Here is a 26,984-nt window from a genome sequence, read left to right as displayed (position 1 = left end):
TCTACTTTTTGCTTAGAACTTAGAGAAGTCTAAAAATTCTATCCATAATCTAACTGTGTGAAGGTTCTCAAATACATTTCTAAAAAAGGCAAACTATGACCCCTATCCTGCACCTGGATTCCACATGTGCGGATATATTTGTCTGCATAGAGCCTCAGTCATGTCTGGAAACTTGTATGGGAACAGGGGTACATTTGTGCAAATCGAGTCATACACTGGGGCGTATCTTTTCAAAAGAAATGGCTAGTGCACTGCTAACAGCAACAAAATTTGTACAAGACAAACCACTAGCAAGAAATCATGTGTTATTTAATCAGTCTTTACGAAGTGTTTTATTTTTTTGTACATAAATGAAAAGCAGTATTCACAAAGCAATTTCATTAAAAAAAACTAAATGACACACCGAATTTTAAAAAATTATATATAAAAACAATTTAATGTAAAGTATCTTTTGTACAACAGTCTGAACAGTGTAAGCAGTATATTCCATGTAGCTTAATGCTTTCTTTCATGTATATATTGTGTGTGCATAGACACAAATACTTTATGATTTCAAAATCTGAATATCAATATGTAAGCAATTAATACAAGTGACCCATATACACACATGCCAAGTTACAGGCTGGCTGCAAACCATTAAGGAAATATTTATAACAAACCACCTCCCTGACTATGTTATATAAAATGTAAACAAAAAGTGATTTCACTAACAGATTTTAATGTTCATTAAGTAGAAACATTTTTGGAACCAATCAACAATATGCTATACGAAAATTCCAGGTGCCATAATATCATGCGGTAGTTTAAGAAAATTAAGAATTTTCTGTGGTGAACCACATAAACATAGTTCTTATTGAGTAATTTATTTACACACCCGTTTCAGTTTTAAAAATACAGTAACATGCTACCATTTAGTTAAAAATCAAAACTGTGGGTAAAATTTTCAAAAGTGCCTAAGTGGCACAGGGGCCTAAGTCTCATTGTATTAAATGGAAGTTAGGCTCCTAAGTGATGTAGGATGTCAGTTTAGTCCTTTTGAAAATTTTACCCTCTGTGCATATTTATTCAAGGATCATTTCAGGCTGCAGGATTACAGTCTGGACAGACAATCCCCACCACACGCCGCATGATTTTTATCCTGCTGAACAGCATTATGCATAGCATCTTCAGGATCACCAACAGTACTAAAGCAACAGATCTGAGAAATATTAAGGGTTAGTCACCTAGTACTTACATGTAAAGTTAGACACTGAGGCCCCAATCTGCAATGACATCTGTGTGGGTGGACAGCCATATGTGGTTGGAGTCCGACTGAAGTCAATGGAGCGCGGCATAGGCCCATGGCTTCATCTGCACAGATATCATTGCAGGACTGGGTTCTAAGTGCTGAATTCTTTCATCAGAGACTTGCACGTAACTTGTGATTAAATCAACAGGAGTTCTGTGCAGGTATGATTTGTGCAGAATTTGGCTCTAAAACTGCTAGCAGCATCTAATGTTAAAAAAGGGTTTGGGAGAAGAGTAGCAAAGAGGAAATGAGAGAACAGAGACAATACAATAAGACTAGACAGAAGCAGCAGAAGCAAAGAAACAATTTACTCCACTAAATATAATAGCAATTCTTCCACCAGAGATTAGAAACACCTCCATTAGAAAAGCTAATTCAAGCCATGAGGAAGCGGCAGGAACAAGAAAAGAGCAAAATCACCTAAAGTAAACTAAAAAAGACTGGGCCATTAAAAAGAAAACTATTAAAATGTTAAACAATTTTTTCATCTCTGGTAGCACACTATCCCATTTAAAAAAAATTTGGAGAACTGTCTATTGCACAAATTCTTCAGATAAGACCCAAAATCTTAATAGGAAAAATTGATTCTAGATATCAAGTAAAGGGCTGTTCATATTTAGAGAGACTTCAGAAATCAGATAACTAGAATGAAGATTTTTTTAAAAACATTTCTGAATTATTCTGTGAGTATTTTGAGCCAGCGAATAGCCTCACTCTGATCTATCTTGTTTGCTTATTGTTCAGCAAGTAAAATTGGAGTACTTACTATGAAAATCTTAAATGATAAAAGAACTAGCGTACTTGAGGATTGCCCTGTGATAGCAACAAAAGTCATCTAGAGCTTTCTCTGTTTAAGGTGTGAGACAGCAGAAAGTTCTTCTGATAATTTGAGAAAAAGTGACATCCTTCAGGATAAGGCTCAAGAAACTGTTTCCATGTAGTTTATGTTGGGGAAAATATATATAATTTGTGAGCAAAATAGGAGGATGTTGAGTTTTATTTCTGCTCTTTGATTTACCTAAACAAGCTATGTTTACATTAATTATGTTTTAACCTACTGAAGGCTCCTAAAGGCTTCTGGATATGAGTGACTAAACAAACAAAAATCAAGCTGATCAGTTAGAATATAAACACTGCGGTGCTACCATCTTTATTAAAAGGCACTAGAACCATGAACTCTATTCTGGAGAATTTAGAAGATCAAAAACACTTCAATACAAAAAAAGTCTGATACTCATATGTTTGAAGAATTCCCTAAATAGTGACAATTTACAAATGTCTACCAGCTAAACAAATTAGTGTACAGCAAATGTAATCTGCATTCCAGTGCTTTCAAATACATTTTTATAACTAAACTGACATTGCTACTTAAACCTAGGAACAATACTAAATATTAAGGTTTCTTTTTTATAAATCAACTTATTAAAGCTCCACCATTAAGATTTAACCCATTATTTCATAACAGTTTCCTGGTTATATCTGAATAAAGTTACGGTAAACTATAAACAAGTCTATTTTTCTAGTAATAATAGTACTTGTATAGGATATACTGCAGATTGACAGTTGAAAATACCGACTGGTAGTCCATGAATCCAAGTGAAAAACTACTAATATTTGACAAACACCTCTGTAAAGGTATGACTACCTATAGACAGTATCAGAGTCCAATGACTATTGGATAAGAAATGAAGTTCAAGACCTGACTTTGGCCTCACATATTAAGACTCAAAATAACGAGCACTGGCTCCAGCAAGAAAAGTGAATGCAACATTACACATTTCTATTACTAAAGGCAACTTTTTCCTAAAAGGAGAAATAGCACCCATAGCTTGTCATTCCCTTTTGACTAGGCATGACTAATGCCAAAGGGGAAAAAAAGAACATTTTTCTTCCAACACACTTAAAACAGACTTAAAATAGGTGATGGATTCCAACTGGAAAAAATTTGATGAAATATATACTATGCACACAATTGTTTTCCAATATTCTTTAAATGCCCAGTTTAACACTTGGATGTTTTGAACAGATATAAAAATTGTAACCTTAAGTTATAGTACTTTGTTGTCATAAGAAAGTCTGGTCCCACCAAAAAGCTAGCAAATGGCTCATCATCAGGTATAGTGGTCTGACTGATTTTTCTGGGGTTATTTCTTTTAAATAACTGGAGCTTTTGAGAACATATGATAATTTTCTAAGATTAGTGACATCACTATGACCAAAGTATACAAAAGAATAATGAAATTGAGAATGAAATGAGCAACAGTTGGAAATTAAATGGTGCCACAAGACAGTTTAATTATGTAACCTACCAGAAACTTTAAATTTAAGTACATCTAATAAAATTAATCCAGAGCAATATCGATTCTAGGTTTTGTTCTGCAATATAACCAAACAATAAAATAGAATGGTATAGGTAGGATTTTTTTTCCCCAAATTAAGTCTATTTTTTCTTACTTAGAAATGTACTTTTGTATAGTAGTATTCTATATATGTGCAATTCCTATGTATTAAAGATTAAGAGTTTGTGAAAATTAAGATGTTGTATCTTAATGAAAAGTATGCAAAAAAATAAAAATACAGACACTCAGTGCAGTAGTTTAAAAGTTCACAAATTTTTTGATCACGAAGTATTTGTTGAGAATTATCAAATGTATAATTAAAAAATATAGAATGTGAATTCTAGGTCATAAAGTCACCCAATACAAAATTTATAAAATCATTTCAAAAGGCTCTGAAGGATAAATTCTATTTCTTTCCCCTACTTTACACTAGTCTCTTGTAAAGGCTCTTTTTTGTCCAGCTTTTGCAATGTCATCAGGAGATGCTGATTTAAAGTCAAATGGTGTTATTGATATTAAAGGGTCAATTTCCTTATTTTTTACTTCTTTTACTTGCCTACTGTATAGGAAAGTCTTATGGATATCAATTGTGCGCCTTTTACATCCTTTTGAAGGATAACGGAGACACAATGTTAAAGCAAAAGCTGACGGTCTGGCACAAAGAGCCTTCATCCATGAGAGAGACAGATCCTGGCTCTTAGAAATACGTCCTTTTTTGCTTTTTTTATTTCCTTTAACTAAAATAATACTTTTTCCTTGCTTTGAACTTAAAACTTTAGTTTCTGGGACTATGGTATTTGACTGGCGTGCTACTGCTTCTGCAGATACTTCTGGATTTTTTATAAGGACACTTAAGTCAATGTTTGTGTTTACTCCTGCAGGAGGCCACATTTCAGCTATACTGAACCTCAAACAGTCTTTTGCTTCTTGAGGATTATCTACTTCAATGGTTTCCGCAATTAAATCTGAAAGTGACAAATTCTCAAGTTCTCTTACTGGAGAAGCCTGAGACAATGCCAGAGAAGACAGAGATCCTGTTAATTCTGACATCCCTGTTGCAGCTTGATGTTGACCAGCTAGTTGTGACAATGGTGAGGATCCCAATTTCAAATCTATAAAACTCATAGATGTTTGGTTATAAAGATCAGACAAAGAACAGTGGCTTGAATTACTTTCCTGGTGCTCTTGAAGTAGGTCAGCCAGTGATGGACCCCCAGAGTTTGAAAATGGCAAACTATCCATGTCTGTAGATGAGATCTCTTGCCTGGTACTTTGTAGAAATGAAGGAAAATTTTCAAAACGCTCAGTCTTTCTATTCTGAGTACAGTTTATATCATTATCAAGTGTCAGTTTCCCTACAGAACTCATTAAGCCAGGATTACTATCCATACTTCCTCTACTATTATGATCTGAAGAATTTTGGACCCCAAGCAGTCCCCTGTCTTGGAGACTCAAATAGTCATTAGTTATATTCTGCATCAGCAAAGATTTCAAGTCCTGTGATTCTTTGCACTCCAACTGCTTCCAGGCAGGATTTTCAGACTGACTAGCTTCCAATAACTCAGCACCTACACTAAAGCAAGTTTTGTCTTCATTGCTGGAAATCAAACTTAATGTGCTGGTATTGTCTGGTAGCCGTACTGCTACATGTTTACTGACAGATTCATAACATGATTCTTCATACATATCATTATTGAGGGAAGAATACAGAACTCCTGAAGATTTATTAGACGATTCAGATATTTTCTTTTCTATTGAGGATATATTAGAATGTTTAGCTTTGAAGAGTGTTTTGTCACTTAAAGTTGAAAAGTAACTAGGTGATTTAGCTTTGACTGTCAGGCTACTGAGCTCAGACATGTTGGTGTTTGCTGAAGAGTTTTCTATTAAGTAAGACAAGTTCTCCGAATAAGCAAAAGTTTCTGAACAAAATAAATCTCCTTACCTTACAATAGCCAATAATTTTCAGACAGATGCATGGTCACAACGAAAAATTCCATTTTTTTAAGGAGACAGCAACAGCAAAGTTAAGAAGAAACATGAAAGGCATTTAATTACTAAATGTTACTTGAAAAATTGCATTGCATCATTGTCTCTATAATCAAATAGAACTGAGTTCTGAAGGGCATTTATTCAATCATTTAGCAAAATTATTACAATTATCCACCAAAAGAAACACTATGTTAGTAAGTGAATATCAACTCTTGAGATGTCTGAATCCACACAACCAAGCTATTGTACTAGCTCTACAAAAACAGTCTTGCTATATCACAAGCAAACATTTAAAATGTCTTAAAATTTGCTGTCTCAAAAAAAAAATACAGAAGTTAGCAGTTGGATAACGTAAGTAGTAACATAATTGAAGTATTTATTAGAAAACAATTTCATTGGGAATTGTGGTTGCTTACATTTGAATTTAGGAGGGAGGACCAAGTCTAAAACTAAAACTTGATTTTAAGTTTAGTAAAAATCTACTGTTTCCTATAAAGAGATGTTCTCTATATATCTTAAAAACCATGAAATGTATTTAGAAATAGAAGATTGAGAACTTTGTTTTGTTTTCCAATGAGTAATTTTGATATAACAGTGCAAGTATCTTCCAGTTCTAAAAACTCAAGTATCCTATGCACAGCCAGTGAACTTGAATCTAAACCAAAACATAATTAAATAAAAGCATACCTTTTGTTGTCTTTCCTGTAGTCGCAGCTTCTTCATTCTTGGTCTTCACATTTTGCTTACAGTCTTGTGCAAGCACAAAATCCAAAGCCTTCTGTACATCAAATTTACTATTCAGCACTGCTTCCACCATCACCTGCTCTGGTGCAGTTTCCCCCAGCACTTCTCTCATCTGATCAAGGCACAAATAAAGACGGGCTACAAAAGACATCAGTAGTTATAAAATTATACAAACGCATATTTTCACAAAATGGCGTGATAAATTACTAAAACCATACTTGCAATACATATATTTGGGGTGGGGCAGAAATGGTAATTATAAAATCATTGCAACCTGATTTCTTCCTCTTGCAGGCTCTCTTACCCCCTGCACTGAAGAGTTTTTCAATTATTTCACCAAAACATTACTACAAGAAATACATCTAATGATTTTAAAATTGTCTTTAAAGGGCTGAACACTTAATTATGAGGTGTTACCAACATGAACAGCATTCATGCCAAAGAAGAAATGCAATTATTCAGCTTAAAAACTATTCAAAGTAATTTGATAAGACCATGTGATATCCATTTAACAGCACATTTTAAGTGTTTACAGATACTGTATTTAACTTTTATGGCAAACAGCATCTTTTCAGGTCTTGGAACTTAGCAACTGAATAACCATAAATGCTAGCATCTTTAGATTAACGCTTTAGCATTAAAGCTACTTGAAATCTTACCTTTCCTAGAACTGAGAGGGGTTTCTAGGTCTTAAAATCCATATGCTTTGAAGCCAGACTTCTCTATTAATATTGCGTACATTACAGAAAGTAAAGGGAAATGAAAGGGAGGCTGCAGAATAAAGTGATGGACAATCCTAAAAACAAACCAAAATCATAGAATCATAGGACTGGAAAGGACCTTGAGAGGTCATCTAGTCCACTCCCGTGCACTCATAGCAGGACTAAGTATTATCTAGTCCATCCCTGACAGGTGCTTGTCTCTCTCTCTTTAAAATAAGTAAATTACACTCCGTTTTAAACTGCAATTTCTCTTGTATCTTCCTTCATTCCATCACTGGAGATTTTTAAGAGCAGGTAAGACAAAGTGGGTCCAGTTATTTCTTTTATTGGACCACCCTGTGTTTTAAAAAGGACAGTCAGAAATATCCTCACACTGGCTGTTTAGCACAGATCCCTACTACAGATCTCTCATATGTTTTAAATCAGGGGTCGGCAACCTTTCAGAAGTGGTATGCCAAGTCTTCATTTATTCACTCTAATTTAAGGTTTCATGTGCCAGGAATACATTTTAACATTTTTAGGTCTCTTTCTAGAAGTCTACATACAACAAAAGTTTTGTTATATATTATAAAGTAAAGAAGGTTTGAAAATGCTTAAGAAGCTGCATTTAAAACTATATTAAAATGCAGAGCCCCCCGGATGGGCGGCCAGGCCCCGGGCACTGTGACTGCCATTGAAAGTCAGCTCACAGGCTGCCTATCCCTGTTTTAAATGAATGCTACTTATATATCCATTAGAATAGTATTTCCTACCTCTCCCAATGTCAATGACCTTGCCTTTATATTCTAATATTACGAATATTTTACAGATTGGTAAATGCCTCCCCCACCTCACTCTTGGGGCTGCATACACAGAAACCAAACAATATTATCCTTGACAAAGATAAAAAATTCAGTCACATACCCTTAACCCTTTGTTCAATTTGAGAAAATACAGATGAATCTGGCTGTTATTCAACCCACCCTCACCACCAAAAAAACTCATGGAACTGACATGGCATTTGCTGCCTTCACATTGTAACTCTCATTGTTAATTCTTCTTCCCTTCCCCTACCTTCCCCACCCCACCTGTGTCTGTCTTGTCTACTTAGACCAGGGGTAGGCAACCTATGGCACGTGTGCCTAAGGCGGCACGCAAGCTGACTTTCAGTGGCATTCACATTGCCCAGGTCCTGGCCACCAGTCCGAGGGTCTCTGCATTTTAGTTTAATTTTAAATGAAGCTTCTTGAACATTTTAAAAACCTTATTTACTTTACATACAATAGTTTAGTTATATACTATAGACTTAGAGAAAGAGACCTTCTAAAAATGTTAATATGCATTACCGGCACGCGAAACCGTACATTAGAGAGAGAATAAATGAAGACTTGGCACAACACTTCTGAAAAGTTGCCGACCCCTGACTTAGACTGTCAGCACTTTGGGGCAGGGATCATCTCCTTCTCCATGATTGTACAGTCCTAGCACAATGAGAGGCCTACTTGGTTGACCTTTAGGCACTAGCATAACAAACATCATCACAGTGAGAGTTCTACGATGGACAAGAAAACTTTCTTCATCTCCATTACAGGCACAGCATATATCTTTCAAGATTTCTTTGCCACACATCAATCAGAAAGATGCAATGTGAAACTTCTGATACCGTCTCTCTACCCACTAACTCAAATGATTTATCTGTTGCAGGTTATTTAAATACCAACGCAAAGTTAATAATGTTCAAAATTTAGGAATAAAATATCAGTATTCAAACAAAAAAAGAAAATTACATCCTACTACTATCAATAAAGTGATCCATTATATTTACAGCATTAATAATCAGCAAGCCCTAAGTCCTCCATACCCAGCAGAACAAAAGCGAGCCCTGACATTGAACTGGACAAGGTAATGATTCTGATCATCCTCTTCACCAGTGGTTCCCAAACTGGGGTTCACGAAACGTCACAGGGAGTTCTCGGGAAAAAATTCTCAAATGGCAGATAGAGCTGTCCCTAGGGATCCCAGGCACCACAGGACCAGCCCGGAGCCCCAGGGACTTCCAAGAGCTATGCAGAACAAAGCAAGCATACCTATCACACTGAGGAGATTTAAACTTCAAGACTCCTTATAAGAAATTGAAAGGGAGGTAGATTGTTTTTGCTGTTTTTAAAATTACACAGGCTGCTAGTACTGCTTTTTTAATTATTATGAAGAACAAGTTTAAGCTTTGTGTAATGTGTGTTGTTTGCTTGGACCGCTCAAGACCTGACTGTTGTGTAGGAGGAACTCTATGAGTTGGCTTCTTAAATACCTTCATGCTGTTTCACTCTGATACTCCTTGATGAAAGCCAGGAGCCTTATCTTACAACTGGCTTAATCAAAGTGATACAAGCTGCAAAAGTGAGATCTTGGAAGAGTTAGTACATTATGAAAATGGCAACAAATGCTGTAATGATAAATAATAAATAACTGTGTAATAAGCATGTCATAAAAACAAATTTTATACTTCCAAGATCACTGCTTTTATACTTTATCCTCAGGTAAGGGAGAAAATCCCTGAAAATATTCATTTTTAGGAAGGAGTTCACGAGACTTGACATTTTAATGAAAGGGGTTCACAGGTTGTTAAAGTTTGGGAACCACTGCTCTTCACCAAAACTCTACAATACCAAGATTTAAAGCAATGCCAGCTTTACGTGCTGAGCTAAAACCCAAATGACATGTCTCATGACTGCAATGGCAACCATAAGATCTCTGAGGCTCCTTTTAAGAGAAATTAAATGCAGAAAACTCAGATAACACAATATTAGTGTCCCACAATAAATATTTTAATGTATCAAGAATCACAGAAAGGCTATTTGCTAGTAGCTGTGATTCTTCAGTCACCCTGTGCATTTATAGTTGTGCGAGATGGTGCTCCTGCCACCTCAAACTCATGAACCCCTCTTGAAAATCATATCTGTGGGAGCTGAATGATCATGCCCTTTTTGCAAACATTCAGACTCAATAAGGGAGTGCATCTCCCAGTTGCCTCAGTTCCTTCTCCTGTACCACAGAGTCCTATGCGCATAGAGAACTGTTGGGTAAAAGAGAAGGTGAGAGCTAAGTGTGAATGTGCAGAAGCAACTTTCAAAGAATCGCTGTTACTGGGAGGTAATCTATATTTTTTCTTCAATGGACCCCTGCACATTCTGACTAGTGGGGGACTAGTGACTAGTACAACCCCAGCGTAATGTAGCCTGAAGAGTTCTCAGGAAAAGACTGCGGAACAGCTCTCTTAAACCCATCATTACAGTGTGATGCTAAATTTAAGAACTAGAGTTTACTGAGTTTATAAACAGAACTCTAAATAGCTGTTCTGTACAGTTCAGCAACTGAGATAAGTCTAAGGCATCTCACAGACTCAGCACTGGCCTTGCCAAGTGAGCCTTAAGCCCTGACGGGATATGGACTTCAGCTATGTTATAACAAAACTGTGTAGGATCTAATCCTCTAATAATTTCTGGGTGAATATGGCACTTTTCCTCACATAAGCTAAAACGATCTGTTGAACTGCATAAAGTTTAGTTATTTCCAAATGGAAAGAGAGAACCTTTTTCACAGTAAACATATGGAAACAAGACTCACCTCCATAGGCCACGGGTTTAGGGGAAAAAGAGAGGGAGCGGATGGACTGCTTGATGTGAATGTGTGAAACCCCTTTGGGAATTAACTTAGGATGTGACTGGAGGACCACTGTGTCCTTATTCAGCGGTTCTCAACCCGCAGCCTGCATGCGGCCCAATTAGAACACAACTGCAGCATAGCTCAAGTGCTAAAGGGTGGCCCGTGGGCTAGGGTCCGCCAAGTTCCTGTCTGCCCACCACAGAGGGTGCGGGCTGCCCCGTTGTCCAGCACAGCAGGGACGAGGTCGGGGCTGCTGGCCTGCCTCTCATGGTGGGGGTCCAGGTCAGCTGCCCTGCCCTGCAAGCTCCGGGGTCTGTGTCTAGGGCAGCCGGCCCACCCCACATGGCAGGAGTCTGGGGTCCAGGGCAGCCATTCAGCCTCACCAGCTCTGGTCGGGGTTGGGCCTGGCAACTGGCTGGCCCAGCGGGGGCGGCCCCATGGGGGTCGGGGCGGGCAGCCAGCCAGTCCCAAGCGGCAGAGCTCTGGGTCAGGGTCCACGCTGCAGCTGCCCTTTCACCTGTCCTCTGAAGCCCAGGTAACACATTGTGCATTAAGCTGAGAACCGCTGCCTTATGTAATGTGGTATGAGATTAGCCATCAGGATTTGTAATTTTTCACTAGCTCTCCTGATAGAAGTAATAGTCATGGTCAATGCCATTTTATAAAGATAAATGTGTAAGGGTGCAATCCCCTCTAAGGCAATGTTTGCCAAACTTTTGAATGCTTGGAAGCATTTCTTTGGGAAAATGAAACCAACTGTGCCACCTCTGCTACACTGCCATGTTCTGTTAAAGAACTACATACCTTAAATGTATGCATCTTCCATGATTCTTACCCTCCAGGCACCACCCACACTAGGTTGGTGTTTCCCCAGAAAGATTCACATGATAAGTAAGGCAGACCCTCTGTTTGTAGGCTTCACAACCTATAAAAGGCCTGTGATGGGGTGTACACTGCACAATTGCCCTTATGGGGTTAATGGAAGCCAAATGGGCCAATTAACCTATTAGGCTGAAGGCTGAGGAAAAAAAGCCTTAATTAGAAGAAGCTCACCTTCTGCGAAGGAACTGGCAGAGCCTATATAAGCCAGGAGGCTGGCAACGGAAGAGGCTGCTGGGAAAGGCTTTAATCACTCCGTGGGAAAAGGGAAGAGTGTCTGGAGTCTACAGAGACGTGTAGGCTGCGGTTGTTCCCTGAAGGAGGGAGTGCTGAAGCTGGCAGACCCAAAGACGTAAGGAAGAGCCCAAAGGTTAGGAAAGGACTCAGGGAAATGCAGCAAGGTACAGAGTGAAACAGACCTTGACTGCTGACTAGAGGGTCACTGAACCAGGACCCGGAGTAGAGGACGAGCCAGGGTTCCCAAAGCAGCCAGTGGGAAAGTGCCACCAGCAGGGCAGTATGTAGGAAGAATGCCTGAGCCTGTGTGTGGGAAGAAACTTTCCAACCCCAGGAAGAGGAAGCCAAAATAGTGACCAAGCCAGAGAACCGAGTCACAAAGAGGCTGCAGCAACTCCTGGGGTGAGACATGAGCTGCAGACAAAGAGGCAGAGTGCAAAAACAGCAAGGGGCATTGACCTGGTAAGCTATTCCCCAGAATGACAAGAAGGAAGCCCCAGACCTGCGGTGAATAGAGCACCCCATCACAAATATGCAAGTCATATCCATAGGACCACTTCAGCAACTGGACAGGTCCCTACATAAAATCCTTTCAAACTCACAAGGACAGAGAGGGAGATGCCCCCAAAGTTAGGGACAGCATGCTCTTGCTGACAAGGTGAACATGAATGACCCTCAAATCCCATACTGGATGGCGCAGACAGTTGCCAGTACCAAAACGCAGATTCATGCTAGAGGATTTTGAAACTGTTCCGGGCCAGAAAATAATGTATCTAGAGAAGCTATAATAATAATGGGGATGCTAACATTTTAAACGTGAGTTCAACACTGAGGCCTGAGGATGTGGACAGAGTCAAAGAGATCTGAATAAGAGAAAAGTCTGCTGGTGGTGCTGGGATCACTGCATTGTAGACTCCAGTGCTGGTGTGGTTGCTCTGGAGTATTATCCTTAGAATGGGGCCAATGTCTTTTTTCTGTTTTGAGAGAGACAATCTCTCTTCTCCTTTCTCTTGGCAGGAAAAGTTGAGAGAAATTTGCCAGAGAGATATATTAAAAGCAAGGCAGCTTACATGGGCTAAGTCATCAGTGCCAGACTTCTGGGTTCAAGGAGGCATCATTTTTTCCAAAGGTCTGATAACAAAGTTGTCCAGAGGCCCTCTGAAGTGTCAGGTTTTGTTGGCATGCTGCCAGAACCAGGTTAAAGTGCCAAATCTTAAGACTCTGGAAGAGTCTTAGCAAGGTTCACCAATGCAGACAACTCAGTGGTTTATTGATCATCACATTAAATGGAAGAGTCATGGACTTAGACAAACCTGTGCTCAACCTCACTTAAAGTCTAGTGCTGAAGCCAGCATAAAGGCAAATGACTTGGGCCATTATGTGGTCACGGGCTTCATCACCAAAGACAGACATTGTGGGCCCTGGATGGAACCCTGGCCTTCTGGAGTCTCAGCCTGTGCATTCAACTTTTCTCTCATGAAGTATAGAGTCAGAATTGTCTGTCCCAACAAGCTTGAGTTTCGTGAGCTAGACTGAAGAGCCCATTATTAAATATTTGCTCCCCAAGTAAATACTTACAGACTAATCAAGTCACCCTTTAACTTTCTCTTTGTTAAGCTAAATAATTGAGTTCTTTGAGTCTATCACTATAAGGCATGTTTTCTAATTCTTTAATCATTCTCACAGCTCTTTCTGAATTGTGGACACTAAAACAGAACACTGTTCCAGCAGCAACCGCACCAGCGCCAAATATAGAGATAAAATAACCTGTTTACTCCTACTTGAGGTTCCCCTTTATGCATCCAAGAATCACATAAGCTCTTTTGGCCACAGCATCCCAGTGGGAGCTCATGTTCAGCTGATTATGCCCTATGACTCCCAAACCTTTTTCATAGTCACTACTTCCCAGGATAGAGTCCCCCGTTCTGTAATATGACCTACATTCTTGTTCCTAATTGTATACATTTAGCCATACTACAATATTTTGTTTTCCTGCACCCAGTTTTCCAAGCGAACCAGATTGCTCTTAATCAGTGACCTGTCCTCTACATCACTTACCACTCCCCCAATTTGTGTGTCTTCTGCAAATTTTATCAGTGATGCTGATAGGTTTTCTCCCAGGTCACGGATATAAATGTTAATTAGCTCAGGGCTAAGAACTGATGCTGGAAATACCCATGCCTGATGAAAATTGTATTTTGAGACCTAACAGTTGGCCAGTTTTTAAACCATTTAAAGTACAAGATTTTAATTTTATAAGAGACTCAAGGTGGGTGAGATAATATCTTTTATTGGACCAACTTCTGTTCATTAAAGAGGCAAGCTTTTGAGCTCCACAGAGCTCTTCTTCAGGTTTAATCCAGACAGTTGGTCCAGTAAGAGATATTACCTCATCCACCTTGTGGGTTTCATATCCTGAGACCAACATGGCTACAACAACACGACAAACAACAAAAGTTAATTTTATATCGTTCTAATTTTTTTTTAAATCAAAATGTTGTGTGGTACTAAGTCAAACACCTTACAGAAGCCTAAGTATATTACACTAACACTATTACCTTTATCAACCAAACTTGTTATCTTATCCAAAAAAGATAAAGTTATTTTGACGGGATCTATTTTCTATAAACCCATGTTGATTGGCATGAATTACATTACCCTCCTGTAATTCTTTATTAATCGAGTCCCATATCAGCTGCTCCATTATCTTGCACAGGATTGGTGTCAGGCTGCCAGACCTATAAATTACCCAGGTCATCCCATTTACTTTTTTTAAATATTGGGACAACATTAGATTTCTTCCAGTCTTCTGAAAGTTCTCCACTGTTCCAAAACTTACTGAAAAGCAATATTAACAGTCCAGTGACCTCCTCAGCCAGCTCTTTTGGAACTCTTGGGTGCAAGTTATCAGGCCTTGCTGATTTAAAAATGTCTACCTTTCGTTCTTGTTTAACATCCTCCTGAGATACTAGTGGAATGGAAAGAATGTTATCGCCATATGATGAGACTAGATCTTTCCCCACCCCAACACATCAAATACAGAAAGAAATATTTATGGAACACTCCTGACTTTACTGCATTATTATTTGTAATTCACCATTTCCCTCTAATGATGGATCAATATCATTGTCAGGAGTCTTTTTGTTCCTAACACATTTTTTAAAAACTTCTTAGTGTCCATAACTCTGCTGGCCACAAATTTCTCCATGTGTCCCTTAGCTTCCCTTATTATTCTACAATTTCTAACTTCCAATTTATATTCATTACTATCAACTTCCTCTTCTTGATATATATATAATGTAATTAATGCCAATATATATAAATAATTTTTTTAATTTTGTATAGCTCCCTCCACTTTTCCTCTAAACAAGGTCTGTTTTAAACCAGTAAAACCTTCTTCCTCTATTGTGGCTTTTGGGGCAACCAGTAAGGTGTTCTTAAATGATTCCTGAATTCTCATTCACATTTTTCTGATTAAATTCTTCCAACTAGCTGACTTGGCTCATAATTGTTTTCAGCTTTGTGAAGTTTGCCCTATTAAAACACCAAGTATATATATTACTGGTCTGGACTTTATTCAGCTTGCACATTATAAATGTGATCAAGTGATGATCAACCATACTCACTCAGTCTCTTATACGAGTGCCAAATGGCATTACTCATGCAAAGTCAGAGTGACAGTTTTCAACAGGGTTTGTGCAACCAGCGCACTGTTCCCCTTAAGTGGAAATGTTCAGAGGTTCTCAAAAAAGATGATACAGTATTCAGCGCAAAGTTAACTTGGATAGGTTCTACAGGCTGACTATTTTATGGTATACATTTAACAAACTACATATTTAACCAGAAAACTAACAATGATACATGCGGTATAAGCAATGTGGCTATTTTAACAATAGTGTAGAAACCTTATCTTCCCCATAGGTAGTTAGTGCTAATAAAATACAGGAGAAGGTAATGGTGGGGGTCTTTTACAGACCACCAAATCAAACCAGAGAACAGGATGAATTACTCCTTAAACTCCTACTCTGAAACATGTGGAAAGAAAACTCTTATGGGAAATATATGCTGGAAGTCTCATGCAGATAGCAATTAAATATCATTACAGTTTCTCAAACTTATTTAAGATGGTTTTCTAACACAAAAACATGTACCAATGTCAGAACTACTTTGGACCTCATTATGGTGAATAAAGCTGAATTAATCACTAGACTCAGAGTTTGTGGTTGACTAGTGATCACTTATCATGACCTGATTATATTGCGGGCAAAAAGAAGAAGATTCCAACCAGTAAAATATATACTTGGTACTTCAAAAGTACTAATTTCCCAAAGCTGAGGACAATTATGAGCAAAACTGATTGGGAGGAAAATTCAGAAAGAAAAATGTCAATAAAAATGGTGAGTTCTTTAAGAAGAGTTTATCAGATGACCAAAAAGTTACAATTCTACTATGAAAAAAGAGAGGACAACTTTGGCTAAAACCTGATATAGTGCCAAAGTGGAGGCAGTAATTAGAAATGAAAAAGCAATTTATAACACATGGGAAATAGATAGCAATAGATAAAAATTAGAAGATAAATGTGCTGAAAATTGATAAGGGAAGCTGAAGGCGTCAGGGAAAAATATATGCTTCGCAGGACTGCGGACAATAAAAGGTGGAGGAGTTTTTTTGGTTTTCTGTTTTAAGTATGTAAGCAACATAAGTAATCCTAATAATGGAATAAGCCCATTACTAGATGGAGATGGCAAAATTGTTAATTAGGATGCAGAAAAAGCAGGGTGTTCAATAAATCTTTCTGGCTGGCATCTGAAGAAAAAAAGCAGGATAATGAATTTATAATACATGAGGATGATGAAGCACCTTCCAGTTCCTTAGTAACCAAGGAGGGCATTAAACATTATTTACCAAGGATAAACATTTAAATCAGGAGGCCTAGATGACTTGCATCCAAAAGAGTTGGCTCGGAAGATCTCTGGCCTGCTGATGTTAATTTTTAATATATCCTGTAATACAGAATAAATTCTAAAAGACTGGAAGAGTACTAATGTTGTGCCATTATTCAAAAAAAAGACAAGTGAGATAATCTGGACAATGGCCCACTTAGACTGACATAAATCCTAGGCAAAATAATGAAAAGCTGATACAAGATTCAATTAATAACAGATTAAAGGACAGAAATATAGTAAATGCCAGTAAACATGGCATTAGAGAAAAAAGGTCAAAAAATCTGATTTCACTCTTTGATGAAATTACAAGTTTGGTTGATAAAGGTAACTGTGAAGATAGATGTAATATACTTACACTTTTGTATGGCATTTAGCTCCATATAGCACATCATTCCAAATAAAAAATCAGCACTATACAATATCAGTAGAGCATACACAAAATGGATTAAAAACCGGCTGACAGACTCAAAAATTTTACAACAGGGAATTATCATTGAATGGGAATATTTCTAAAGGGGTTCCAAAGGAATCAGTATTAGACTTTAGTCCACATTTTCAGCAGTTATCTGAAAGTAAATATAAAAACACTAGTGACAAAACTTGCCTGTGATCCCAAAGATTGGCAGAGTAGTAAATAATGAGCAGGACAAGGCAGTCACACAGAAAGATCTGTATCTCTTGGTAAACTGGAGCCATTGAAACAAAATGCATTTTAATACAGCAAAATGCAAAGTTATGCAGTCAGGAAACAAGGAATTCAGGCCGTATCTAAAGAATGGGTGGGGTGTCTGTATTCTAGAAAGCAATGACTCTCAAAAGGATATAGGGGTCACAGTGAGCAAGCAACTTAACAGGAGTTTCCAGTGCAAAGCTGTGGCAAAAAGGACAAATGCAATCCTCCGATAAAAGCGGAGTTGTGAGAAAGAGTGGGGAGGCAGTTTTACCTCTGTATGACACTGGTGAGACCAATAATGGAATATTGTACCCAGTTCTGGTGTCCACAAAAAAATAGTAGTAGTGACTTGATTATAATATACAAGTACCTTCACAAGAAGAAAATACTGGGTACACTAAATGATTCTTTAATCTAGCGGAGAAAGGCATAACAAGATTCAATAGCTAGAAACTGAAGCCTTCTAAAGATCATTTTGAAATGTATTTTTAGATATGACCATTCCTTAGAATTCATGGGTGTTCTACTATTTGGCCCCAAAATGGTGGGCAGTTTGATAAAGTCAGCGAGTAATAAAAGTCGGTTATCAATAAAAGATAATTCAATAGAAGAGGATTTCAATAAAGGTCTTTAAGTCACAGAAGAATGAAAACAAGATTGAACTGATTAACTGTTCTTAACAATTACCTTGGTCAACTCCAGTTAGCTGGTGATTGGATGTAATATTCTTGGTAGGTTCTTCTGCATCTTCATAGCCATACCCTTCTTCTAATCGCTCAGCAAATGCTGAGGGTTTGTCACGTCTTGAGTAAATAAACTGCGCAGCTACAACAAGCAGGAGCAGAATATTAAAAATAGTTTCCCTTCAAACAAGTATCCCATTGTTTGAATACAAAATCTAGCTAAAGAAAATATGTATTAATGGTAGCCTGCATTAATTAATTTGGAAAAAAGAATCTCATTTTGTAATTATTAGCCTAGAGAACTGCACTGGGCAAAGGAGAGTCCATACTTTTATACCCCGGATGGCCCCCTTCCACCAAAAGAGGAGACCCTCCATGCAGAAGTCAATATCCATGTACCTTTAAATATAATGCACAATTCTACCCAGTTCAGTATTCTGTAACAAAAAAATCAAGTTTATGAAGACTTTCAAATGGATAAAAAAAATCTAGACCAAGAGTTCTCAAATATTTTTACTTAGGACTCAACTTATAACTTCATGACCCTAAATCTCAAGACGTTTGCACTGTTTCCGCTTAAAAAATAAGTGCATTGGCCATAATTAGTTTGTTTTAAAGTTCAGTGTGAAGTAGGGTTAAAGTAGCATATACTAGTTTTTATCTATTCATAACAAAGTTTATTCAATTAATTCAGCCCATTTTTCTGTTCTTGAGCTTCAATTTTTTAAAAATACAGGCCATGAATCAAAGTACTTTAGCACATGTTTAAATTTTAAACACATGCATAAATCTCACCCCTAATAAGCAAAGCACCTAAATAATATGCTTAAATGCTTTGCTGAATCCGGCTCCTAGTCATAATTCATAATTTTTCAAAGTTTATGTAAAGAAATTTCAGACTAGGAGTTCTCTGAACATTCATTACAACTATTTGCTATTTATGGTGTATGAGCAGACTCTTGAGACATTTGGTTGTGTTTCTACTTTGTCACTGGATGGCTAAAGTTTTTTAAATGAGAAAAGCCTTGTGCACACACAATATTCTAGCTTCCATACAAAAACAAGAGTTCAGTGACTCTGCAAACATTGGTGTAATAATAAATAATAATAATTTGCACAAATATTCACAAGTAGTAAAAACACACCCCATACAGACATGGTCAAAGAAAACAGCTATTCCTTATCTGACCATGTAATATTCCCACAACCCCAACTTTTATACTCAACACATACAAATTTAATAATCTCATCTTTTAAGAAGTTATAGTCATATCAAATGTTTCTTAAATGCACATCAGCCAATGTTTTACATTTAATCATCTTAGTTGCTGCAACTATTTGCAAAGCTATCTTTCTAGATGTAACCAGCATTAGGCACTTTTAAATAAAAGCTTACTGTTGAAAGATTTTGTAGGGTGCACACAAGCCCCAGCACAGCTATGCAACCCACTTGTTTAAAAACAGAATACATCTAGAGTGCCTTTTCATTTGTTTCAGAGTAGCAGCCGTGTTAGTCTGTATCCGCAAAAAGATTTTCATTTGTTTGTTGGTTTCTTTGTTTACAAGGTGAGAGGACCTCCTCACTCCTTACAAAAAGGACAAAAAAAACCACCAGCAAAGTTTAAAACTCAACACGAAGCAATTTAATTTTAAATAGGGGAACATGAAGAGAAATACTGTAAATACATATCTGTGTCTGCAACTGCTTACTATAGAATAAAGAAAAACCAAAATGACAAACGACCATATTTTTAAAGTCATTTAGTTGCCTAAACAAGCAGATGTGTCTACTGGGATTTTCAGAAGTGCCTAGGACCCTAATTCCAACTGATTTCAATAATGCACCTAAATACTCTTAAAAATCTGGCCCACATAGCTTTGTTCTGGGAATAAATACATGTTTTTGCAACTGCTGCTCCAATCACATTCCAAATATAGCACTACTCAGCCAGCCTTGCCTTGGTTGACTTCTCAGCTCTTTTACTCATCAGAAAATCCTAATCTTCTCTATAATTTATCTATATTTATCCAAATTTCTCCAAATGAGACTTGCATAGACAAACATTTGGACTAACCTGTTGAAGGGGAAATACAACAATCATCCTCTACTGATTGGCAATAAAGATCATCATCTTCAAAATCTAAGAGGCAGAAAAAGAAAGAATTAATCTGCATATAATTTATTTTTTAAATATTTAACCAGTATGGAATGTTTAAAAGCAATTCCTTAAATATTTTTAAAAATCCTCTCCCTGATTATATAATTATTCCATTTTAATATTTCAAAGGTACATCAATAAAAATTGTCTATTTAATCAGCTATAAGTAAGAATAGTAATATATATATATATATATATATATATATATATATATATATAGTTAATACTCAATAGACTATGTATAGGACAGTGAAAAAAATCAAGAACCCTCTGATTCCTTTTCTGTCTCCCTCTAACATGGAACCTAAGCAAATCATGGGACTGTCTATATATGAATATATGTGAAATAAAACAATAGTCAGCATATTTCCTACTAGAATATTTAACTTCAAGGATAAATTTATAAAACCACATACTCAAAGTACTTTCATGTGCATTGAGCGTTCACATACGCAGGATGATTTAGCAGAAGATACAACAGAGCACACTTACACAAAAAGAAAATGTAACTACAACTGTACTTTTATTACTGTACTATATAACAGGGATTGGCAACCTTTGGCACACCACCCACCAGGGTAAGCACCGTGGCGGGCCGGGCTGGTTTGTTTACCTGCCATGTCCGCAGGTTCAGCCAATCATGGCTCCCACTGGCAGCAGTTCGCCACTCCAGGCCAATGGGCACTGCAGCACATCCCTTGTCCCGCGCCACTTCCCGCAGCCCCCATTGTCCTGGAGCGGCAAATCGCGGCCAGTGGTAGCCACAATCAGCCGAACCTGCCGACGCGGCAGGTAAACACCCCACACACACACAACGTGGAGCCTGCTTTAGCGGTGAGGCGCCACTGCCAACCCAGAGCCGCTCCAGGTAAGCGGCGCTGGGCTTGAGCCCACAACCCAAACCCCTGCCCTGAGCCCTCTGCTGCACCCCTCCTGCACCCCAACCCCGTGCCCTGAGTCCCCTCCTGCAGTCCACACCCCTTATCCACCCCAACCCCTTGCCCTGAGCCCCTTCCTGCACACTGCACCCCTTCCACACCCTGTACTCCCACCCACACCCCAGCCCCTAGCCCTAGCCCTAGATTCATGGCCCTGCATGCAATTTCCCCATCCAGATATGGCCCTCAAGCCAAAAAGACTGCTCACCCCTGCCTTATTCTGTGATCTGTTCTATAACTTCTCCCCCATATTTCTATGCATCTCTCCTTCTCCCACTCATTTAAAAAACACAACACAATCAGTTCTGCATTTTTTTAAATTTATCATCTCCTCATATTAGTTATTCCAAGAATAAGATCTTTGCTGGCTTTTAGAGAAGGAATAGAAAATGTTCAGCACTGAGTAAGCATCCTTCCAGCAATGTGATTGCTCATGTTTTTTGTAGGTTTTCCTTCTATTTCCTTTTAAATATGAACTACAATGTCACTAAGTAATAACCATATCCTCAGTTGAATAAACTCTTTGGCCTTCTTAGGAAGAAGCATGATCTATTTTGAAGGAATGAGCATAAGATTGAGAGCCAAAATGTCCTGGCTCTTTCAATGACCGTTCCATCTCTTGCCTCACTTCTCCATCTATAAAATAGGAAAATACTACAAGAGTACTGAGAAGATTAACAGAAAAGCTGTATGGACATGTAAAGCTATGTAAGGGTAATATTAATTATTTCTAATAAATAAATCTAAGTTTACTCGGATCAGGATATGGCTCTCAGAGCTCATTAAAAGGAAGCAAATTATACTAACAACATGGAAAAGGCAAACTTATTTTCAAGGCTCAGTATTTATAAATACATAGTGAACATAATTATAAAGAACAAAATATATACTAAAATATTGTTTAAAATATGCTAGTGCACACTCAGTTTAAAATATTTATATAATTTGTTTTAAAAAGTCATGAACAATGAAGTAGCTATAATGCTAAGAAAACTATACATACTCCTTAATAACAGCTTCTACACCAAAGCAAATGTACCCTTCCCTACAAAAGGCACTCAGATCAATCTGGGGAATTAAAGGCTTATTGCTCTGACTACTTGATGTGACATAGATAGACAAATCAGCTTCTGTAAAGAATAATCATACCTCTTTTAGAATTATTTGGGTATTTCAAAAGGATAATGGAGAACAGGTTGTCATAATTATTTGGACTTTCATTAACCATTTGACAAAGTTCCTCATACACAGCTGCTAAGGAAACTAAGTAGCAGCCATAGGGTGAAAAGTAAAGTACTGTCATGGATTAGAAACTGGTTAATGGCGGCGGGGTGATGTCATTTTTCAACATGGTCAAAAAATAACAGTGAAAAGTGTCCCACAGTTCCACACTAATATATTAATATATTTCCCATTAATCTGGAAAGGGGGCTGAGCGGTGATGTGGGAAATTTTGCAGCTGAAACAAAATTACTGATTTATCCAAGAGGAGAGCAAATCACGATGAAATTCAAACAAAATGAACAAATACACACTGATAAGTGCAATTCCAGTGTTAACAAATGCAAGGTAACACACATTGGAAATAATAAGGTGTCAATATAAGAGAGGGAAAATTGCTTCATTTTCTCTCTCTTGGTATTGACACCGACTCATCAATTATTTGGAGTGGACCACATCCACTCTGACTGAACTGGCCTTGTCAACACTGGTTCTCCACTTGTAAGGTAACTCCCTTCTCTTTATGTGTCAGTATATTTAGGCCTGTATCTGTAATTTTCACTCCATGCATCTGAAGAAGTGGGGGTTTTTTTACCCACAAAAGCTTATGCCCAAATAAATCTGTTATTCTTTAAGGTGCCACTGGACTCCAACAAGACAGATGGACCACTGGTTTGATCTCTTATGGTAACTCTTGTGTTCCTATCCCAAAACCAGCAACAGGTATGTCTAATTTTACATAAATACATGATCTAAACCAAAATTGCATTACAACACAAAAAATAACATTGATCTTCTCTTTGGACATTAACTACCAGATTTAGTCATAAATAAGTGTGGCAATTACTACTATACTCATTTTTACCCATTTGAAAATAGCTCCCTCTCCTTTTGTATTTAAGATTTCTAATTTTTGAAAAAGTAAAGGAAGAACAGCAGAATTATTAAAAAGAAAGCTGTCCCCCAAGAATTCATGCTGCATCAAGTGAGCACAAGAATAGTTTGATTTTGCACTGGGAAGGAGATGGATTTTCTTCTTTTGTTTTCCCCTAAAATTTCCCAATTTTTTCACATTCGATGCAGCTTTAGCAGAGGCAGCAATGATAGGAAAGCTAGTGTAGAGAAAGGGCTAACACCGTCCTGTGATTTAGCCATGGAGTAGTTCAGATATATACTAGGACTCAACCATGGCTACTCTTGGTGGAGCTGAACCAGCAGCAAATTTTAGGACAGAAATACAGTAAAAAAAAAAATATATATATATATATGGTCTCTCCTGACCCTAACTTCCATGATGAATAATCTTCACTACTGGACTGCAAAAGATCTGATATGGCCAGTCCTACAATAGAAGTGATTTTTTTTATTTACCTAGACAAAAATAGAAAATTGTATCATCTATCCAAAAAAGTAAACTCACAGCAAAACCCAACTATGGTACAGGTAGCATGCCCCCATAATGTATGTCCCTCTGTGTGTATATATGTACGTACTTGTATGCATGTATACATACGCAAGCCAAAAAACAAATTTGGATACAACACAATTTGTAGACCAAGTTTCTTATATACATAATAAAATGTTCATTATATGCATATAGCAATTAAAGACCACAATCCAGCAAACACTTGCGCAAGTAACTTTAGATGTGTGAGTAGCATAGTCTCAATTAAAAGGATTACTCACATGTAAAGATATCCATGTTTGTTTGCAGGATTGGGACCCAAGTGTTTCATAGGAAAACTGAAAACCACTTAAAGGCAGGGACATTTGTAGAGTTTAGCCCCATCGCAGACTAAGTGAAACTGACAATCTCCAAGGGGTGAAACAATCAAGCAGAGAAATCTCCAAGCAAATCTTAAGATTTGTCTATGTTAGGTTAATTTGCATCAGTGATGCAAACTCCTAATGTAGATGCACTGACTGAAGTAATGTCACTTACACTGGTGTAGTTTACTCTAATAAGCTATAAATGCCACTGGTGACTACATGACCTGAAACTCTTATTTTCATAATATAGTTTAAGGGTGAACAGATATAAATTAGACCTGAATTGCTGCAGGGAGCTACAGTCTCTGGTAAAAAGAAGTGCAAAATCATTATTTAAAACCACTGATATAGTTACACAGGTATGAGCACCTAATATAAATTGCAGTGTAGGTAAATGAGATAGTATACCAAAGAAAGCTGCACTAACGCAAGTGTTCATAAGAATATAGTTACATGAAGGCAAACTTAAAATACATTGAGCCTAAAATACTCCCATTTTAAGACAAGTTGTCAGCTGCTTTATTATATGCCATGCAAATTCCCTGCACGTCCTCCCTCACAGATTAGGGACATCACCCAACCCTAAAACACAGAGGAAGGCAACTGACACCTCCTTGATGTTTCAAGTGGTTGTGATGTCATACATTGTTCCGGGAGACACACTGAACACTCAGTGCACAGCAAGGTTAGGTGAAAATAAGCTTGTCTTAAGTTTTAAGGTAGCACTACCACGTGAAACGTCGTCAGTTTCAAACAGAGCTGAAAGTTGTACGGTACCACACAGCCCACCCTGTCTTCCCCTGCCAATTTCTGTGCTTTTAAAATGCGTTTCTACTTCTTAAATATTTGTCTCCCCCATGCCATGCTGTGAAAGTCCCACACGGTGATGGAAACGGGTGAACTGGTTTCCGCAAAGGAGAGAATTAAACTGAGGTCACTCAAACTGCTGTCAAATGCGCTCCCTAAAGTTAGAGTAAAAATTGTCCCCTCCAACTCCTACTCCCCTGGGGCCTAGCGCCCACACATCCCATGCACGCCACTCCTGTTCCCGGGGCCTAGCCCCGTCCACGGCCTGGCATACACACCGCAGCCCCTTCCCTCCCCCCGAGGCCGCCTGGGAAACGTGTTCATGCCGGGGGCGCTTCCTGCCGCCAGGACCGACCGCGGGGGGGGGGGGGGGGGGGGGGGGGGCCTGATTACTGGTAGGAACCGGAGATGTGAAAGGCGAAGGCTTCTGCTACCTTCGTCGTAGTTATAGCCTCGGACGTTCCTGTGCCGAGCCATGACGGCAGCGACGTCGCTCACACTCGGCGGCGTTGGCGGCCGCAGCGTTAAGCCGCCATCTTGGTCTCCGCCTGGCCTCTCCCAATCGCTATGCGCAGGCGCCAAACAGCCTCCTCCCGCTCGTTTTGTCTGCGCAGGCGCAGGCCCTCGCCGACTGCCCCGCCGAAGGAGCTGCTCTGAGTGCGAGTTTTCCCCTGCCCCGCCCCCTCCGGCCCGTGCAGCCTGACCCCGCCCTGCGGCCAACGCGGCTCGCCTGGCAGCACTACCCAGTCAGTGCTCCGCTGCCAGCCCCGCCCCCGGCACGTGCACACCCTGACAGGCCTGACTTGCATCACCCGCGCCGGCCGTGCTGCGAGCAACGGTCCGGAGACTCTTGTGCTCCCTGCGCACCCCCTCCCCGCCAGTTACTCCAGCTACGGCCCAGCCTACCCTGTGCTGTACCCCACCAACCACCCTGTCCCCGCCCCACCCCACACAGACCAGGTCATCCCCAAGCCCAGTGACTGTCCCTTCCACACACACTGCACCCTGCCCATCTTCCCGGGGTATACCGGACCCCCCAGAACTGCCCCAGCTGTGCCACTGCCCTGACACACAGATCATCAGTCCCAGGGGCGGCAGGTTGGTATAATTTTTGGTGGTGCTCAGAAGGGGTCCAAGTCCTGTCTTCCCCCACCACACTTGCCTAAGGCTCTGGGAGGGTGTTTGGGTGTGGGAGGGGTGTGGGATTTGGGAGGAGTGCAGGCTCTGGGAGAATGCTTGGGTGCTGGGTGTGGGCTCTGGGCTGGGGCAGGTAGTTTAGGAGGGGAAGGGTGCAGAGGAGGGTTTGGGGTGCAGGCTTTGCTTGGGAGTTTGGGTGCAGGACAGGAGCAGGCTCTGGGAGGAAGTTTGGGTGCAGGATTGGAACTGCTCAGCTTGGAAAAAAGAGTAAGGGGGGATATGCTAGAGGTCTATAAAATCATGAATGGTTTGGAGAATATATAGCTTCTGTCTGGACCTTTACTGATGCATCTCAAAATGCTCTAGACAAGTGTTTCTCAACTACTGGTACCTGGACCAGCACCAGTATCCGAGATCGCCCTGACACAGTTTAGGAACACAGTAAGCCTGATATCAAAACGGTTGAGAAACACTAGATGACTAGGTCTTTTCAAATGTTAAAATCTGTGATAAATATTAAACACACTAAAGTAAAAATATCTTTTCTATTTCATATAGCACTTCTGTTAAACTTGTTCATCATATTTTTAACACAAATCTCATCAGTCTCTTACCAATTTATCATTTTGTCACACTTCCTTGAATTTTGATACCACTTTTACTGGCTTATTTATCACTTGTTTAATTACTCCTAATTTCTGGGGACAAAAACCACATATCCTTTATTTGATAACCAAATATAACACTGTTTTCAAGACTTAGGAATTTTTATTTAAAGTGAATAACTTAAATAATGGCACTAGAAAA

At 38.9% G+C, this 26,984-nt stretch overlaps 2 protein-coding genes across 4 annotated transcripts in view; both read right to left on the bottom strand.

Moving 5' to 3' along the window:
- LOC127049158 (HBS1-like protein) overlaps nucleotides 1-25,657 on the bottom strand; it is a 110,783-nt gene extending 85,126 nt beyond the window's left edge. The window contains exons 1-4 of one of the 3 annotated variants that reach the window (XM_050949655.1): nucleotides 25,475-25,657; nucleotides 20,221-20,286; nucleotides 18,150-18,287; nucleotides 6,307-6,501 (exon numbers count right to left, since the gene is read on the bottom strand). In XM_050949655.1, coding sequence (XP_050805612.1) covers nucleotides 6,307-6,501; nucleotides 18,150-18,287; nucleotides 20,221-20,286; nucleotides 25,475-25,517 — 442 coding nt within the window. In that variant the 5' untranslated portion in view covers nucleotides 25,518-25,657. Of the gene's footprint in view, nucleotides 1-6,306; nucleotides 6,502-7,022; nucleotides 7,160-18,149; nucleotides 18,288-20,220; nucleotides 20,287-25,474 lie in introns of those variants that run through there. The other 2 variants (XM_050949653.1, XM_050949654.1) reach the window with 2 other exon arrangements.
- LOC127049271 (uncharacterized) lies at nucleotides 289-6,089 on the bottom strand. Its single transcript, XM_050949881.1, has 2 exons — nucleotides 5,573-6,089; nucleotides 289-4,897 (listed from the first exon to the last, which is right to left on the bottom strand). The coding sequence occupies exon 2, from the start codon at nucleotides 4,867-4,869 to the stop codon at nucleotides 4,057-4,059; it is 813 nt and encodes a 270-aa protein (XP_050805838.1). The 5' UTR covers nucleotides 4,870-4,897; nucleotides 5,573-6,089; the 3' UTR covers nucleotides 289-4,056.
- Nucleotides 25,658-26,984: the final 1,327 nt, after the last annotated feature.

This window comes from Gopherus flavomarginatus, chromosome 4, assembly GCF_025201925.1.
Source record: "Gopherus flavomarginatus isolate rGopFla2 chromosome 4, rGopFla2.mat.asm, whole genome shotgun sequence".
NCBI classification, from domain to species: Eukaryota; Metazoa; Chordata; order Testudines; family Testudinidae; genus Gopherus; species Gopherus flavomarginatus.
Note: the sequence above shows the minus strand (reverse complement) of the source record. Positions and strands in the feature narration are given on the sequence as shown.